Source organism: Octopus sinensis, linkage group LG13 (assembly GCF_006345805.1).
Source record: "Octopus sinensis linkage group LG13, ASM634580v1, whole genome shotgun sequence".
NCBI classification, from domain to species: Eukaryota; Metazoa; Mollusca; class Cephalopoda; order Octopoda; family Octopodidae; genus Octopus; species Octopus sinensis.
The window spans coordinates 20834163-20852012 of record NC_043009.1 but is presented as its reverse complement, the minus strand read 5'-3'; the positions used below and the strand labels follow the sequence as shown (position 1 = coordinate 20852012).

Here is a 17850-nt window from a genome sequence, read left to right as displayed (position 1 = left end):
TCTTACAAACTATAGAATTTTCACAATAAAGCCAAGAAAAAAATGATGTTTTATAAACACATTCTACCAGTATACGAAGTTTAAAAGTGTTTAGTTAACTAGAAATTGTGTTGACATGTGCCGTTCAAAAGGAAAAGATCCAAAATGCTTATCCATTGTTGTTGTTAGTGATGTTGCCATCCATTGTAACAATGGTGGCTGTCTTACTGGCTCTGTTCTCATGTCTACAGCTGTTATACTTTCTGCCGGTGTTAAAGGCATATCGTGTTAGAACCTGCGCTTGATATACGACCCCTTTGGTTTTGCAGCGGCCTCCGACCGAGCAACTGTTTCAAATCCTGTATGAACAACCCGCCTATTCCTGTGTCCTAGAGGTGCTAGCTAGGATGCTCTTAATATTGGGGCCGCAGCTAAATGAGACCCTAATGTTGTGCCTGTTGGAAATGGGTCCGTACCTATGGATGCTAGTGAAATGCTTATCTATTAATTTAAGGAATAGTCTACCTATAGGTTATTGTATTAAGGATGTAGGGGAGGCAAACCAAATGATGTTTCTGTGGGGCTTCCTTCTTTGGCTGTTGGGTTCCGGTATGTAGGTGATGCGGTCCCTAAACCCACTGGCACCTAGGGCATCATTATTGTACGGGACTGCTCGTCAAAGGGTTCCTGGCTAGAGGAAAGGCTCGAAATCCTCTTACTGAATCTTTTACCAAGTTCTTGAGTGCTATAGGTGGGTGACTTGAGGCTGTGTACGATGGCCTCTCGTTTGGTTTGCGGTATGGCCTGTAAGTACTGGAGCCTATGTCAAGCGTGAGGTCTAAGAAGTCCGCTGTTTCTATGGTGATCTTCAAGCCCATGGAGGCAAGCATGCTGATTAAGTCTTTCCTAAGTCTATCTAGTGTAAGGCCATTTGTCCCCGAGGCCCTCGCTGCCAGCGAGCATATAGACAGGCAATTCTACTTTTCTTGAAGGATCATCATATGTATATATATATATATTATATATATATATATATATATATATATATATATATATATATGTTATCCATTCATATCTATGTGTATACGTAGGTATACGTATGTAGAATGCATCCCCACTTTTGGCACTATTTTGTTAGTAACAGTACGAACTGTGTCTAAAGTATATATGTATCACTACGATGAATGTTGACAGTCTTTGTAACATGAAAAGTAAATAAACACGTAAAACAATAACAATGGCTTCATATTGAGTTGTCTATCCCATCAGAACGAAACTACACATAACATGGTTGCAGCGGTAAATAATTAATCGGAAACTGTGCCTTTACAACAAAACAGAAACACAACGAACCAGAAATTTAACAAACAAAACATCGCTTTGTCTTCGGACACACATACACGACGATCCAAAATGGCGACCTCCGTCGCTGTACAGATGAATCTACATCCGATCATGAACTGGGACTCCGATGATATCGTGGAAGCGTTCAAGAAATTCAAACAGAAAACTCAACTAGCTTTCAAATGTTTCCTGAAAGGTATAACTGACGATGAAAAGGTAAGCTATATCCTTTTATGGCCGGGAGAGAAGGGCCTAGACCTATTCAATAGCTGGGATATGTCAGAATCGAATTGCAATAAACCAGACACACTTTTAGAGAAATTTGAAAGGCACCTAGAGCCCAGATCGAACCATAGAATTCACAGATACGAATTCCAGGGCCTGAAACAAGACCCACAAGAAACGATTGACAATTTCCTGTCCAGATTAAAGAATGTTGCCGAAAAATGCAAATTCAAAGATAAGGACGAAAGAATTGTTGATCAATTAATATGGGGGTGTGCTCATAAAGAAGTTCAGAAATCCCTCATAGGTAAGGACGCTCTCCAGTTGATAGAAGCAGTAGACACTGCAAGAGCATTCGAAGCTACTACCAAACAAATGGCCTCACTTAGCTTACAAACAAGCTCACTAGGCAGCAGTGTAGATATTGTATCTAGGCATAGGACGAAACATACCTGCAAACAAAGAACATGCCAATACTGTGGTACAGAGCATGAGTTTAATAACCAGAAGAAATGTCCTGCATTCGGTACACACTGCAAAGCATGTGGAAAACCCAACCACTGGGAAAAAATGTGTAGGCTAACAAAATCCCAGAAAGACAAGCCCCAATTTTCAAAGAGGAGCGGAAATAGAAGAAGAGATATACATGCCCAACAACAAGAACAAAACACCTCAGAGGAGGAATTCTTGGCAGTCGGCACAATAAATGTGCATGAGATGGGAAATGACGACCAGAAAAAAAAATGAGGCATACACAACGATACGAATACAAAAGAAGTCTGGCAGGAAACAAATAAACATAGTCTTAAGGCTAAAGATTGACACTGGAGCCCAGAGTGATATCTTGCCTATCAACCTCTACAAAAAGATGTTCCCAGAACACATGACACAAGTGGATAAAATCAAAGAAGGAATCCTCACACCAAGTGATGTAATCCTCACTGCGTACAGAGGTACCAGGATTCCACAACTGGGCAAAACAACAATCACAGGGAAATACAAATGAAAAATAATCAAGTGTTCTTTTTATGTCACAAGAACAGAAGGACCAGCAATTCTTGGACTCAATACCTGCAAAAGGCTTAATATTGTGTCAATCAATGGTGAAGTGAAGGCAGCTCCGAGCAGGATTGACAGAGATATGCTTATCAAAGACCGACCACCAATCACAAACAAAGAAGAACTGATAAGCATGTACCATGAATGCTTTGACGATACAGTTGGGTGCTTTGTGAAATGTTGATACCATATAACAGTCGACCCCAATATCAAACCAATTGTTCACCCACCTCGCCGCGTCCCTCTAAGAACTAAAAGAGATGCTGAAGGCAGAGTTGGACAGAATGGAAAAAAAGGAAATAATCACCAAAGTGACACGACCAACAGACTGGGAGAATTCAATTGTAATCAAGGAAAAACCCAATGGTACCCTACAGATATGCCTCGGCCCAAGGGACCTGAACAAGGCATTAAAAAGAGAGTACCATCCAATTCCAACCCTTGAAGAAATCACACCATCATTGGCTGGATTCAAATTATTCAGCAAACTGGATGCCAGTAATGGGTATTGGAATGTAAAGATAGACAAAGAGTCATCCAACCTCACTACCTTCAACACACCATTTGGCAGATATCGATTCAACCGACTCCCATTTGGATTGAAGGTGAGCCAAGATGTTTTCCAGCGCCAAATAGATGAGACCTACCAAGGCTGTAAGGGAGCAATTGGAATAGCAGATGACATCCAAGTGCATGGCAAGGATGAGACTACACATGACTTGAATTTACATGAAGCTATGGAGAAAACCCGACAAGTAGGCATCAAACTCAATGCAGACAAGTGTGTGATAAAAGCAAAGGAGTGCAAATTCTTTGGAATTATATACTCTGCAGAGGGAGTTAAACCAGACCCCACTAAAGTGGAAGCCATCAGAGACATTAAAGAACCCAATGACAAGAAGGAACTCAGGAGCTTCCTGGGACTCATCCACTACATGGGAGCCTTCATACCCAAGCTGGCCGATCACACTGCAAATCTCCGAGATATAAACAAAGATGACGTATAGTTTGATTGGTGTGCTTCACACACACAGGATTTCAAAGCAATCAAAAAGCTCATCAGTAAGGAGACAACTCTGCAATACTATGACAGACGCAAACCAGTAACCTCCAAGTCGATGCTTCTATGAGAGGAGTTGGCGCAGCACTGATACAGGAAGGTAAACCCATTGCATATGCCTCGAAAGCTCCCTCACCCACAGAGACAAGGTACGCAAATATTGAAAGGGAACTCCTGGCAGTAGTATATGGATGTGAAAAGTTCCATACATACCTGTATCGCAGACATTTCAATATTGAAACAGACCATCGCCCGCTAGAACAAATACATAGAAAAAACCTCATGAAAGCACCAGCCAGACTGCAAAGATTACTGTTAAGGCTTCAAACATACGACTGCGATATTAGGTACAAGCCAGGAAAAGACCTGATATTGGCGGATGCTCTTTCCAGACTATCATCACATGATAAACAGGAGATGGAAGGAATACGCATAAAGGTCCACCACATTGTAAATGTGACAACCACAAAGCTAGCAGAAATCAAAGAGGAGACCGGCAAAGATGAACTCCAGCTCCTTATTCAGATGGTGATTCAGGGGTGGCCAGAAAAGAGACATCAGGTGCAGCCCCTCATTCGTGAATATTGGGCCATCCATGATGATATATCAGTGGAGAATGGAATTCTGATGGCTGGATCCTGAATAATTATACCCAAGTCAATGCAAAAAGAGATTCTTGACAAGATCCACCAAGGGCATCTAGGAATGGAGAAATACAAGCTCTGAGCCAAGTCAGCAGTATATTGGGTAGGCATGTACAAAGACAGAAAAGACAGTTTCTACATCTACTATGCAATTTACACCAGCAATGCTGCAACGCCACCTTAAGAATAAACGCAATTATGCCTCTCCTGGTCTCAATGGTGTTACATACCTACTTCTCAAACGCGGTGGGTACTTTCTTCTAAGCCAACTTTCTCTATTCTTCCAATTCTGTCTTGACAATGGTGTTACTCCAGAACAGTGGAAAACTGCCAGCGTCATCCCTCTGTTCAAAAAAGGCGACCGCACATCGCCTGTCAACTATCGCCCCGTCAGTCTTACTAGCTGCATCACCAAACTGATGGAATCCTGTATCAGAGAAACCCTCTGGAACTTCTGGAGGTCTCACAGCCTCATCCAGCCGTCACAATTCGGATTTATTCCTAACTCCAGCTGCTGTAATCAACTCATCGAGTTTCTTGAGGACTTTACCCAAATCACTGATCGCGGATCCTGGGTGGATGTTGTTTACCTGGACTTTGCTAAGGCTTTTAACTCTGTGCCACACAAAAGACTTATGGTGAAGCTTTCTGCGTTTGGTGTAAGAGATGAACTCTATAACTGGTTGAAGTCCTTTATTTTCAGCCGAAAAGAGGTTGTCACAGTTCTAGGACAGCACTCTTCGCCCTATGAGATGACATCTGGTGTACCACAGGATCTGTTCTTGGCCCCCTTTTATTTGTTGCATATGTTAATGACATAGATGCCAACTTAAAGAATGCCACAGTGCTGAAATATGCAGATGACATCAAGCTGTACCTCAAAATAAAGAGGTCAAATCCTGTACACTATAGATCTCTATTGCAAGCAGACCTGGACACAATGCAGCAGTGGATCATGGACTGGCAACTCAAGCTGGCTGTGGACAAATGTACCACCATGCATTTTGGGAGGAGAAACCCAGCGTCCACCTACTCCCTCCACAACACTAGTCTCAAAAAGTCTTCATGTGAACGTGACCTGGGTGTTATTGTCGACAGTGATTTATGTTGGACAAAACACATCGCTAAAATTGTCAAGAAGGCTGAGGGTGTCTTGGCATCACTCACCAAATCCTTTGTAAGCCGCTCTCCGGCTATCTATCTGCGGCTTTATATAGCTATGGTAAGACCTCACCTGGAATTTGCATCACCGGTCTGGAACCCCTATTTTGCCCAGGATATCAATCGTCTGGAAGCTGTTCAGTGACGTGCAACCAAAAGAATACCCTCCATCAGGCATTTGCCATATCCTGAACGCCTTACTTCCCTGGGCATGGACACATTGAAACTCCGACGTCTGGCAGCTGACTTGGCAGACACCCATAAAATTATCAACCATCGTACAAACAATAACTCTGAGCACCTTTTCAAACTCCACCCATCTAACACCCGTGGACATATTTACAAAGTAAGAAAACAGCACAGCACAGCTCCCATGACTTCAGGAAACACCCACAGAATCATCACCCCAACGGGCACCAACCACCCATCAGCAGCCCAACAACACACCTCAGACACCGGTGCAAAGCACAAGATCCACCAGATGGAGAAAGAACATTCTGCCACCGGTTCGATACCATTAAAGAAAAAAAAAAAGAAAACAAAAAGATAAATAACTAATTCTGCTAGATTACAAAGCAGAAAACCACGTGAGCAGGTAGAATAATCTCACGGTTTCTGCTGCAGGATTGCCACCTTGCACTGACTATCCATTAGAGTAAGGGAGACTACTTATATTTGTCTTCACTGCCAAAAGACCCCTTTATTTTTTTCAAGAAGAAGGGATGTTACACATTCATATCTATGTGTATACGTAGGTATACGTGTGTAGAATACATCCCCACTTTTGGCACTATTTTATTAGTAAACAGTACGAACTGTGTCTAAAGTATATATGTATTACTACGCTGAATGTTGACAGTTCGTGTAACAAGTGAATAAACACGTAAAACAATAACAATGCCTTCATTGAGTTGTCTATCAGCCCATCAAGAACCAAACAATGCATAACAACATTGAGCAACCTGGACTCGAAAATCTTCCCATGCTGCAGCAGTTTCATTGAAGCTCTTTCCTAACCACAACATCACATACCTTGTGGACATTTAGACGGCAAGGAATGCTGACTGATCCTCTTCTATCTTTCGTCCTAATCGCCATCCGGAACTTTGCTCGCACCAGACTGTGGTCTGTCCTGCATTCTGATCCATGCAAGGACTTGACATTACAAATGTCATAAATGTGGTGCTTGCGGATGATGACATAATCCAGCAAGTGCCAAACTTTGGACCTTGGATGCATCCATGTTGTTGTGTGATCACCTTTGTGCACAAAATGAGTGCTTGCAATGTAAAGTCCATGTTCTTCGCAAAGCTCCAGTAGCATGAGACCATTGCTATTCATTTTCCTTACTCCAAAACATCCAAGAGAGTTCCATGTTTGCCAGTCTGTTCCAACCCTGGTATTAAAATCCCCCAGTAGAATGACTTTATCAGAATTGGGGATTTTTCTAAGTATGGCTCTCAGCTGGGTATAAAAGATTGTTTTATCTTCATCACAGCTATTCAAAGTAGGTGCATAGGCACTTATTAGAGTAGCAAACCTGCTTACCTTTCAAGTGCAACCGTAGCGTCATTATACGTTCATTTATAGGAACAAGGAGCTCTTCCAACTTCTTCAGGATATCAGATTGGACTGCAAAACCAACACCAGCCTCTCTGCGTTCCCCCCTTCTGCCTTCCTTTCCAAAAAAAGGTGTATACACCTCCTACTTCCTCAAGCTGACCATCACCTTCTATACGAGTCTCTGAGAGTGCAGCTATATCAATTTTATAACGGTTCAGCTCACGAGCAACAAGTGCAGGTCGTCTTTCAGGCCTGCAATCACTCTTGTTGTCCAACAGAGTGAGCACATTCCAACATGAAATGTTTAAGTTTCGTCCAGATTTTATAGATAAAAGACTCTTTGTTTTTCGAGCACAGGGTGGACATCCGTCAGTAGCGCTAAACTGACCAGATATGGAAAGACAGGCAATTTTTGGTTCACCTTTTCTAGAACCTCCCCGGTCTCCGGGTGAGCAGTGCCCTCTCCAAATGGAGCTGCTCAGACACCCATGCAGCAACCGAATCCTACCGGTGTCTTGGGCGACAAGGAGACGATTTTATATCTAGCATGGGCTGCCTACATGCAGGTCGCTGACTACATACTTCCAACCCGTCAGGTCTGCATGCTTCACCACCTTCCCATCGCCCCAGGACTTCTGAATAGAAAATATATATATATATATATATATATATATATATACTAAAAATGAAGAAAATATATACTAAAAGAAAATAAGATAAATATATAGAGAGGAAAAAAATATGCACATATCGAGCAGAGGTCGGCAATGCCTGTGCAGAGTTTTAGGTCCAATAAGGCTTGCACAACACCTCATAGACCCTCTCCACTTTATTGACATTATCCAGAGACAAGCCGGAGCAAGATGTCTGGTGCCAATATGAGTCACAGGCTCAGGGATGTGGGAGCGCCGTGATCTCTAGCACAAACCAAAGATCCCCAAAATGTCCAATGCCATTCCCTGCATATCTGGTTTTATATCAGAGTGACCTTCTCCTAGAGACATGCTTTAACAAAAGCTGAGGGGTGCTTCACTCCCAGTGGTCTTTCAGCATGCCGGACACCATCCCGGAATTTCTGCATACCCATGCATATATATATATATATATATATACTAGCAGAGATACCCGGCATTGCCCGTTACATTCAATTGAAGAATGACACTTTTCTTTTATATATATATGGATACACACACACACACACACACACACACATATATGTATATTAATATAAATACACGAAAGTACATGAAGTTTGTTTAAAAAAAGGGGATCATGTATATACCTCCTGGCTGTTGTAAACAATGTTCTTTGTTTTTCCTTGTGGAGCATATACAAAAAGGTTTCTTTTGGTTCCTACTCTTGAGCAGCCAACATACAGTTGCCCATGCGAGAAGCAGGGCTCTTCCAAGAGAAGACCAGCTACAGAGAGGGTTTGACCCTGAGATTTGTTAATAGACATGGCAAAGCTGACACAAAGGGGGAATTGCAGTCTTCTGAATGTAAATGGAATTTCTGCTCCTGATGGAGTAAGAGGAATTCTTGGAATAAAGACGTCATCACATTTTCCACATCCAGAAAGAATGATCGCCTCGATAACGTGTGACATCATTTTCTTTATCACCAGTCATGTTCCATTGCAAAGTCTTGGTGGTTCCAGATTGCGGAGTAGCATTACAGGAGTTCCAACTTCAAGTGCTAATATGTGTGGAGGTAGTCCAGGAGGCTCCAGTGAATTGAGAAATTCAGGAGGATAGTTCACAACTTCATTTATATCTGGAATTGTATCAACAGACTTGTAAGTGTGTATAGTGCTGGGAAGAGAATGCATTAGCTGTTGATTAATTTTGTTAACAGCGACGTTTTTTGGAGCTAATATTGCTCTTTCACACAGCCAATTGTGATTTTGGTAGTTTTGTGTGAAGTTGAGAAAGACTTTGTTTTTGAGGTCATCTACAGAATTAACAACAGAGGAAAATGACCACACTTCCATTTGTCCTGCAGCATCGAGAGACATCTTGCCTTCACCAAGTGTCAAAATGTCCTGCGCAAACTTTGTGGACATTTTGTCGCCGTGTAGCTGAGCTCTCATGTTAGTGGTGAGACTGAGGATTGTAACATGATGCCACAGGGTAGAGGACTTTAGGCATGCTTGGACTTCATCTGCTCTAGTGCCTTTCGGAATGACAGGAAGAGTTTACCAGAAATCACCTGACAACAGAAGCGTTACACCTCCCACTGGAGCCTGACAATCTCAGATGTCTTTCAGGGCTCTATCTAATGCTTCCAAAGCTCCCTTATGAGCCATAGTGCACTCGTCCCAGACAATTAGATGACACATTTTAAGTACTTGTCCCTGATCTGAGCTTTTGTTGATGTTGCATGGAGGCATTTCGGATGCTGCTAAATTGAGAGGGAGTTTAAAAGTTGAGTGTGCTGTCCTGCCACCGGGTAACAAAGTAGCTGCAATGCCAGAGGAGGCTACAGCTACTGTAATGTCCTGATGCTGCCTAACTTCTGCAAGGAGAAGCTTTGTAAAAAATGTTTTTCCTGTCCCTCCAGGAGCATCGAGGAAGAAGATTCGTCCCTCGTGTTGGCGTACACTGTTAAGAATAGTTCTGTAGGCCTGCAGCTGGTCCGGAAGTAATTTAGGCTCATTTTCAACAATGTACTTTGAAAGCACTTGAGTGTCGTAGGTTGTTTCACGAATGACAGCAGTGGGAAGGCTATTTGACCCTGACCTGAATGCTTGTGGCAGGCCATACGTCGACAATTCATTTCTACCCAGTTTAGCAATTCTGTCTTCAATGTCAATGAGTGTTTTGTTATAGATTTCATTGCTGATTCCCTCCATGTCAGGATAAAGCAGTTGAGCTTGGCACTGAAAGTCTTCAGCCAGGTTGTCTCTATATTTGAGCCATAGAGTGGCCGGATCACACAGTTCGCATGCCTGTACTAATACTGCAAATAGTGCCCTGAGACTTTTAGGTGATTGTGATAAAGCAGCCTCTCCTAAAGTTGCATCCCATTGTGCACCATCTTCTAACAGACCTTGTTGATAGCAGGTTTCTCTGTATGTTGTGCAGACATGTCCATGAATGGTTTTTAGGGCCTGGAAAGATGTTGACCTTCTGACCTCATGCAGTAGTAGACAAAGGTAGAAGCACTCTTGTTGAGTGGGATACACTGTGTATACTCGCTCAAGGCAAGTGTGAAACTTAATGCCAGGGTATCCATGAACATTTTGACCTGCTTTCCGTGGAGCCCATTTTTTCCCATTCCAAGTGTAGTATGATGGAATCTGTGGATACAGCAAGGTTTGAGCGAATGGATCCACTTGACAAAGCTTGAAGAATGCAGTGAGTGTACTATCCCTTGGTTCCTCTACCAACAGAGAAGCATTAGCATCGGTGAAGTACACTCTTTGACTATTTTCCAGGTGCACTGCAAGCTGTTGAATGGTGGGGTGTCGTTGGTGAATTGGAAAGCCAAAGATGCGCCAGAAAGCCCCATTGCTACTTATGTACCGTCCTACCTGATAATGCGTCACCTCATCCTGGCAGTATTCTTGTTGAAGTCCAAACATTGCAGCGTCAGAACCCTTGTTTACATATTTGCAAATGTACTTGATGGATTTAACGGAGTTGCAAAACTCAACGTTGATGTGGGCATTGAAAGTCTTTGACAGGAGTGGGTAGTATGGAACAATCCATCTATTATCAATATCGTGCTGTCCGATAGTTGCTGTGAAACCTCCGTCTTCTGGTTTTCTGTGTCTGTATGATGGATACCCATCAGCACTTGTCTGCGTTTCTTGTAGGAACCTCCTTGGAAATCTTTTTGAACATATGCTGTCCCTCAAGCATGGTGTGTTTATGTTGAATCCACGCCCACATGGACCATGTACCATGTTTGCTTTAACTATTTCGTACAGTTCTTTGTCTAAAGCTGGATCAGGAAGCTCTGCAGAGATTATCTTGTCGATGTCATTGGAATTGATCTTCGCTGAGAGCCAAAGCAGGTTATGAGCATGTGGAAGGCCCCTTTTTTGCCACTCGATTGTGTACATGTCACATTGTATGGGCCCAAAGACTTGCCCTTTTTGTATGAGCTCCATGAGAGGGATTAACTTCAGATGGAAAACTCGGGCGTTGAGATTCTGGTTCGAATGTAAGGCAGGTTTGAAAGTGCTCCCAACAGTTATTAGTTGTAGTGGTAGAGTGTTTATGCCAAATATGTACGTATGCATGTATATATATGTATGTATGCCTGTATATATGTACAAAATCCACTGAGAAGGCTTTTGTTGGTCTGAGGCGACAGCAGAAGACACATGCCAAGTCACCACACAGTGGGACTGAACCCAGGACCATGTGTTTGGAACGTAGTTTGTTACCACACAGCCACACCTGCCCCTATGTATGTGTGTGTGTGTGTGTGTGTGTGTGTGTGCGTATGTGTGTATGGGTAGATATATTATGCATGTATATATGTGTATATATATATATGTACATATTACATGTACATCTATATATATACATCTACACATAAAATACAAACTACAAAGTTATATCTTGATATCACTAGTGATAACAATACTCAAAATATATAACAGACTGGAATTGTAGGCCCGTCTCTTGCAATTTCGATCAATTGGATCTTGTCCTCCCTCTTGTATAGAAGTGTACAGCTGCAGCGAAGTTCATTTTTGGACTTTCTTCTATCGAAGGCATTTTAACAAAAATGCTTCCGTAAAGACGGTGAAAATATTGTCAATTTCCCCAAACAGGGACAAGATTCAATTTTTAAACAATAACCATAGCCCCTTCTCCGAAAAGGGGAGGGTTACGGTTTACAATTATTTAACAAATGCAACACAACAACGTTTCCCTGATGAGGAATCAACAAACGTGATTACAATAGTCAAACAGTAATAATAATAACAACAAACCTTTTTAATTTATTTCCATTTATGTGAAACTACTTATTCAAGTTCAAGTCATTGATGCAATTTTATACGAATTGCTAATACACACACACACACACACATAATAAGGGTGAAAAATTGAATATTATTTGATTAATATGAATTGAAAACCAGTGGTGTAGCATATAAGACCATAGTGGATCTTCTTCTAGCAAAATGGATGACCACTGTTAATGGTTCATCCCTGTTATATAATACTTTCACTTTAATAGTTTCAGTATTAAAGTGAAAGTGTCTGCATTACAAAAGAGAGATGTGTTTGTTTTGATAGATAGATAGATAGAGGGAGGGAGGGAGGATGGAGAAGGGGGATCCCCCTTCCTATTGTCGAGACAATGGACATGAGTTACAATAAAAACAGTAATAAACGAGTGAAAAATGAATATATAGTGCATGTGTTTATTTGACAAAAAAAACAAAAACGACCGTCCCTTTTCCTAATCATTTGCCATGCTTGACCGCTAAGTCTACAAGTTTTTTTTTCTCTCTCTGTTTATTTTCTCTTATTCCTTTCTGTTGAAGAACGTAGGCTTGAAACGTAAAAGACTTTTTCAATTTCCCAAGCATCAAACTAATACGCTTGTTTTTTGTTCATACACTTCTCTTCGTATTTTGTTTTTCTATAAATTTCAACAATTCATGTAGAAATACATAAATCCAGAGAAGAAGCACACTCTAAGATGTAGAGCAGTTAATATTAAAATGGGAGAGGCCAGTTTATGGGGTTACCCTGGGTTTCTTGCTCATGCGGGCTTTAGCCTTACGGCATATCTTCAGACACCAAACACTGCTGGCCTAAGACCTCTTCCAAATATGCAGGGGGAACTGCCTTACTATGAAGGTAACCACTAGGTGCTTATCTCCCTTTACCATTGGTCATTGAGCTTCGGCTAAATGGTTATGATAACCAGGAAAAATACTTGGAGCTTTTTTTAAAGAAATCCAAATTGTTTCCTTCTTGTGACATTCAAATTTATTGAGCCTCTATTTTTTGATTGGCTCAAAAATACTCCTCTGTTTGTCTCAATAATCCCAAAATGCAATTGTCTGACACTTGAGAATTCCACATGTAGATGTAAATATGTTGTTGCTGTGTAAAATTTACTTCAAATAAAGTTGTTGTTACTGGTGATGATGATGATAAACTATAGGTTAACTCCACTTGAATAAACTTATGTCCAAAGCTGTTCCATTTATGACCATCCCATCTTTTTTATAGTGATACAGTGCACCATGAACAACATTGTAGGGGTGGGGGCAAAATGTGTAATTCCTGATTTCTTGTTATTTTTCTCCCTACCTATTTCAAATTCCAAGTAATGCATAATTATTTTGTATTCTTCCGTCATCTTTAGGGGTAAATAATGGTCAGCATATTTGTTGTTGAAGTTAGCAGAATTTGAAACATAGCCGGGTGAAAGGTACTTTTTTTTCAATAAATTTTTCCTCAAATTTGACCCAATTGTAAATGAGGTTGCTAATAAAATATCTGGATAATTTTTGGTGTTTAGCATTCAATTTTTTTTCTCTGTTGGATTCCAAACCAAATTTTTCCTACACAAATGTCTAATTTGATAATTTTCAAGAAATGATGCTTAAAATGGGGCAAAATAAGTACAGAATAATTTCAGTAATTCCTTCTCTTTAGTTCCATGGTGGAAAAGAGTCACTCCAGCAGATTATGAAGAACTACAGAAGATATTTTTGCTGAGTTTTTAGATTTAATCAAGTTTCGTTAATTTCATATCATGTGCCATATTTCCATGATTCTCTTTCATTTGACCTAGATGTTTTAAATTTTTGTTGCATTTATGATCTTTTTGATGTCTAAGGATGAATATCAATGTGCATGAGGCTGTTTTCAAATGTAATTCTGGAGAAGTGAAGTGGCAAATTAACCTTGTCTTACTTATTTCGCTCCGTCTAAATATGTCTTTTTCATGCTCTAAGCGAACAGAGATAATTCTTTGAAATAGTATTTTCAATATGTTATGATGTTTTTAATGCATTTACAGAAGATCATTTACTTGGCTGATATAGTTTTGTAAGGTAGTCAACATTTATAAAAAATATTTTTTTCCTCAAAGTCAAATATTCTGTAAAAACTCCTCAATGTGCCCCAGATACACTCCTGTCTGCTTGAGAGAAATTTTGCTGCTATTTTTAACTGGACCAGCAAATCAGGGAATCATAACAACAATTGCTGTTGTTCCTCTTTAGCCCAGTGTCAACTCCAACCAAGCAGAACTATATTCAAAGGCCTTCTGTTCCTGGCCAATTTCTGTGTTTTTAGTGGAGGAGGGGTTAAGCTCAATCATCGTCGTCGTTGTCGTTTAACATCTGTCTTCCATGCTAGCATGGGTGGGATGGTACCACAGTAGCCAACCAGGCTGAAACTTGCACCAGACTTCTGTGACTGTTTTGGCAGGATTTTTACAGCTGGATGCCCTTCCTAATACCAACCACTCAGCAGAGTGGACTTCATGCTTTTTACGTGGCACATGCAGCAAAAAAGAATGAGCAACGCTCTACTGTGTACTAAATGTAAACTAAGGATGCATAACAGATGCAGTGTGATCACAAGCAAGCCATCAAAGAAGGAGGAGTTCGTTATGTAATAGACAGATGCTGTAAAAGTATCCATGATGTAAATTCTTTGAAATCTCCATAAACATGGGTGACAACTTCTCTTTCCCAGCAACCGTAACTAAGAGGTAATGACCATTGTAAGGACAGGGCAGAGAATACTTAGGGAACTTTTATTTGTACTAGCAGCATCGGGATTCTCTCTCTCTCTCTCTCTCTGTGAAGTTTAGGCTGTATGATGCTTGTGTATGAACTATCAAATAGCAAAGCTGTGAAACATGGGTCTTGAATGTGAAGGATGTGTGAATGAAAACTGGAAAGAAATGAGGTGAGTATTTTCCACTGGATGTATAAAGTTAATGTGCATAAATGATGGAGCAGCAAGAGAAAAACTGGACATGAATGATTTGCTTTATATCTTGGAAAGAGTTGAGATTGTATTGATTTAGATATGTGATGTATAACGGAAGATAACAGTTGTGTAATAAAGTTGCCAGCGATCCACTTGGAAGTTATCTGCAGAAGAAGAAAACATGAGAGGGGATTAAAGCTGGATAGTTATTCCCATTTTGACTATATTTTTAGAATGGTAGATTGTGCTTTGAGGGTGTTTTGGCTATAATTTCTTACAGGTTGAATGACTATGTAGAAGTTCTATCTCATTGACTCATATTTGAGTTTATATGTGTGATGTGTAGCATTGTGCATGTGTGTGTGTGTTTAACTGAAGCATTCATTTTCTTGATTTCTCTGATTCTCTCAGCTTTACACCCGTTGTCTGTCACTTCAGTGATAGTGACATTCACATAAACAATATTTCATGACAATAATCCAGAGAAATGTTTTGACAACTGAAGAATATTGTACATGTCTGAATTTGTCAATAAACCCATCCACAAGGCTGTGACTTTGGTCAGAAATAATGAAAGGGTTAAAGCTGATGTTATTCTCATATGCAACAGTATTTTACATTAAAGACTTACTCTCATTGCTGTGTCATTGATACAGCTTCTAAAGTCTACCAATGTTTTTAAAACTAAAGAAAGAAGTAAGCAATGATAGGATGTTGATGTCTTTGAGCCAATGACAAAACCTCTGTGTAGCAGCTTGACATACCAGATACAGCAGTCAAATCTCCCTCAAAGATAGTCAGTCGTATTTTGCCATCTCCAAATGAAACAGGATATGTTTGATAATATGTTCTTAGATGTCCTTAAAAGGATAGAATAATCACGGATGACCATGGAGGGTCATGGATGATCATGGTTTTGATCATAAAATCTACTCGTTCAGGGATGACCTGGTGCTAAACAATGGCCCGTTAGCTGCAACCCTCATCTCATGCTTGTATGCTTCACAATTTTTTAACATTTCTTTCCAAGACACATGTTTGGATTGACTTGTAAACAAACTCGAAACATACCTGGGTCCAAATGCTAAACACACCTGTATTTATACCCTAAACACACATGTATCCAAACCCTAAACACATATCTGTGCTTATCTCACAAAAGTCTTTTCACAAGGCAGAAGACTGATGAGGATAAACAGTGAGATGAAAACTCTGTAATGAGTCTGAACTTAAAGGAGATTGCTAACATGCAAGTTGAATGCAAATCTCGTCTAAAATCGTCGTTGTAAATCATAGAATATATTTTATCATGTGAATTACAAGTTGTTTTTTTTAATGCTCTTCCAACTATGATAAGCTTATCACAGAATTTAATGGTACTACCTGGCCTTTGGATGGTTTAGCAGATTTCAGTCTGTTAACCAGATCCCAATTCTTTTCCATCTTCATTTTGCCCAACATTCCTATTAGAATTCTATATGTAACCACTAAAACTGTTCCTATGGGAAACAGACAAAATTCAACTATTACCCAAAAGCACCAGTCTTCATTTTGAAGTTCACTGCAACCCAGTTCCCAGTCAAACATCATAAAAACACTAATCAAAAAAGAGTTCTGTTTCATGTAATAATTTGCATTCTTGAAAGTGGGGTATGGAAACAGAGCTTTTCTGATTCTTAAATCTGTATAAGACTCCAAAATATGTTTAATAAAATATATTTAAACTTAGATTCCTAAGAAAGAATTAGTCCTGACAGCAAAAATTATACAAAGTTTTTGTATGAGCAACATGTAGGACAGTGCTGCCTGAGATGTACAAACTGGAGTATTATGTCCAGAACTTCTTTACAAATACAACCAAGATTGCATCCAGAACCTATCACTTGACTGGCTGATACAAAGTCACCATTACATTTCATTTCCATATCTTTTCTATGGCAATAACTGTGGTTCCTCAGATCTTGCCAGTCTATCACCAGTTCCACCTAGGTCCACACAACTCCCCTCCAACTCTCATTACCTTCTTCCCTCAGGCACCACATTAACCATTCTCCTTGAACATCAGCTATGTCAATTTCATTGATCTCTGTCGGGATGTGAAACTCACGGGGGAAATGCTTTTTTCCAGAGCAAATCATCTCCCTGGGTCTCCCTCCACTTTAAGTGATTGGTACTTCTTTATGCATCTGTCTACATCCATCTGCATCACATGACCAAACCAGCACAGTCTCCTTTCTTGCACCCTGCATCTAATTCCTCTTATGCCCAACTTCTCCCTCAATACACCAATGCTCTGTCACACATGCACACTGACATCACATATCCAGCAGAACATACCAGCTTCATTCCTCTCCAGCTTTCACATGCCCTGCACATTCAAGGCCCATGTCTCATTACCATGCAGCATCACAATTCTTACATACACATCATGCAATCTTCCCTTCACTTGGAGAGAGAGAGACCTTTGGTTACCGTAAAGAAAAATATTCTTGTGGAAATGTCTGTCCTTAATGTTTTATTTCCAAAGGTAAAGTTAACCCTCCCCCTCCTCCTCCTCCTCATCATCATTTTATGTCCACTTTTCATGCTGACATAGGTCAATAGTTCATATTTGGAGGTAAACCTTCCTAAACGGGCTAGAGAACATGACTCGCTTGCATATTCAAGTATTAATCATATCCAAGAAAATATAACTGAAATATATTTATCGCTGTCTTGAGAAATAGCAAAAAATTTGCTGACCAAGATATTAGTTTCAGATTTTGATACAAGGCCAGCAAGATTGGAGGTGGGTGTAAGCAATCCCATTGCTCAACTGGCACTTCTTTCATTGACCCCATAAGGATGAAAGGAAAAGTTGACATCAGCAGAATTTGAACTCACAACATAAAAC

The 17850-nt window shown here is 40.3% G+C and overlaps 1 protein-coding gene and 1 long non-coding RNA gene across 2 annotated transcripts in view; one reads left to right on the top strand and one right to left on the bottom strand.

Moving 5' to 3' along the window:
* Positions 1-2867: 2867 nt before the first annotated feature.
* LOC115218592 (uncharacterized protein K02A2.6-like) lies at positions 2868-3614 on the top strand. Its single transcript, XM_029788487.1, has one exon. It carries the CDS (start codon positions 2868-2870, stop codon positions 3612-3614), a length of 747 nt encoding a protein of 248 aa, XP_029644347.1.
* A 10124-nt stretch (positions 3615-13738) lies between these two features.
* LOC118765770 overlaps positions 13739-17850 on the bottom strand; it is an 11357-nt gene continuing 7245 nt past the window's right edge. The window contains exon 2 of the long non-coding RNA XR_005001646.1: positions 13739-15121. This is a non-coding gene — a long non-coding RNA (uncharacterized LOC118765770). The remainder of the gene's footprint in view (positions 15122-17850) is intronic.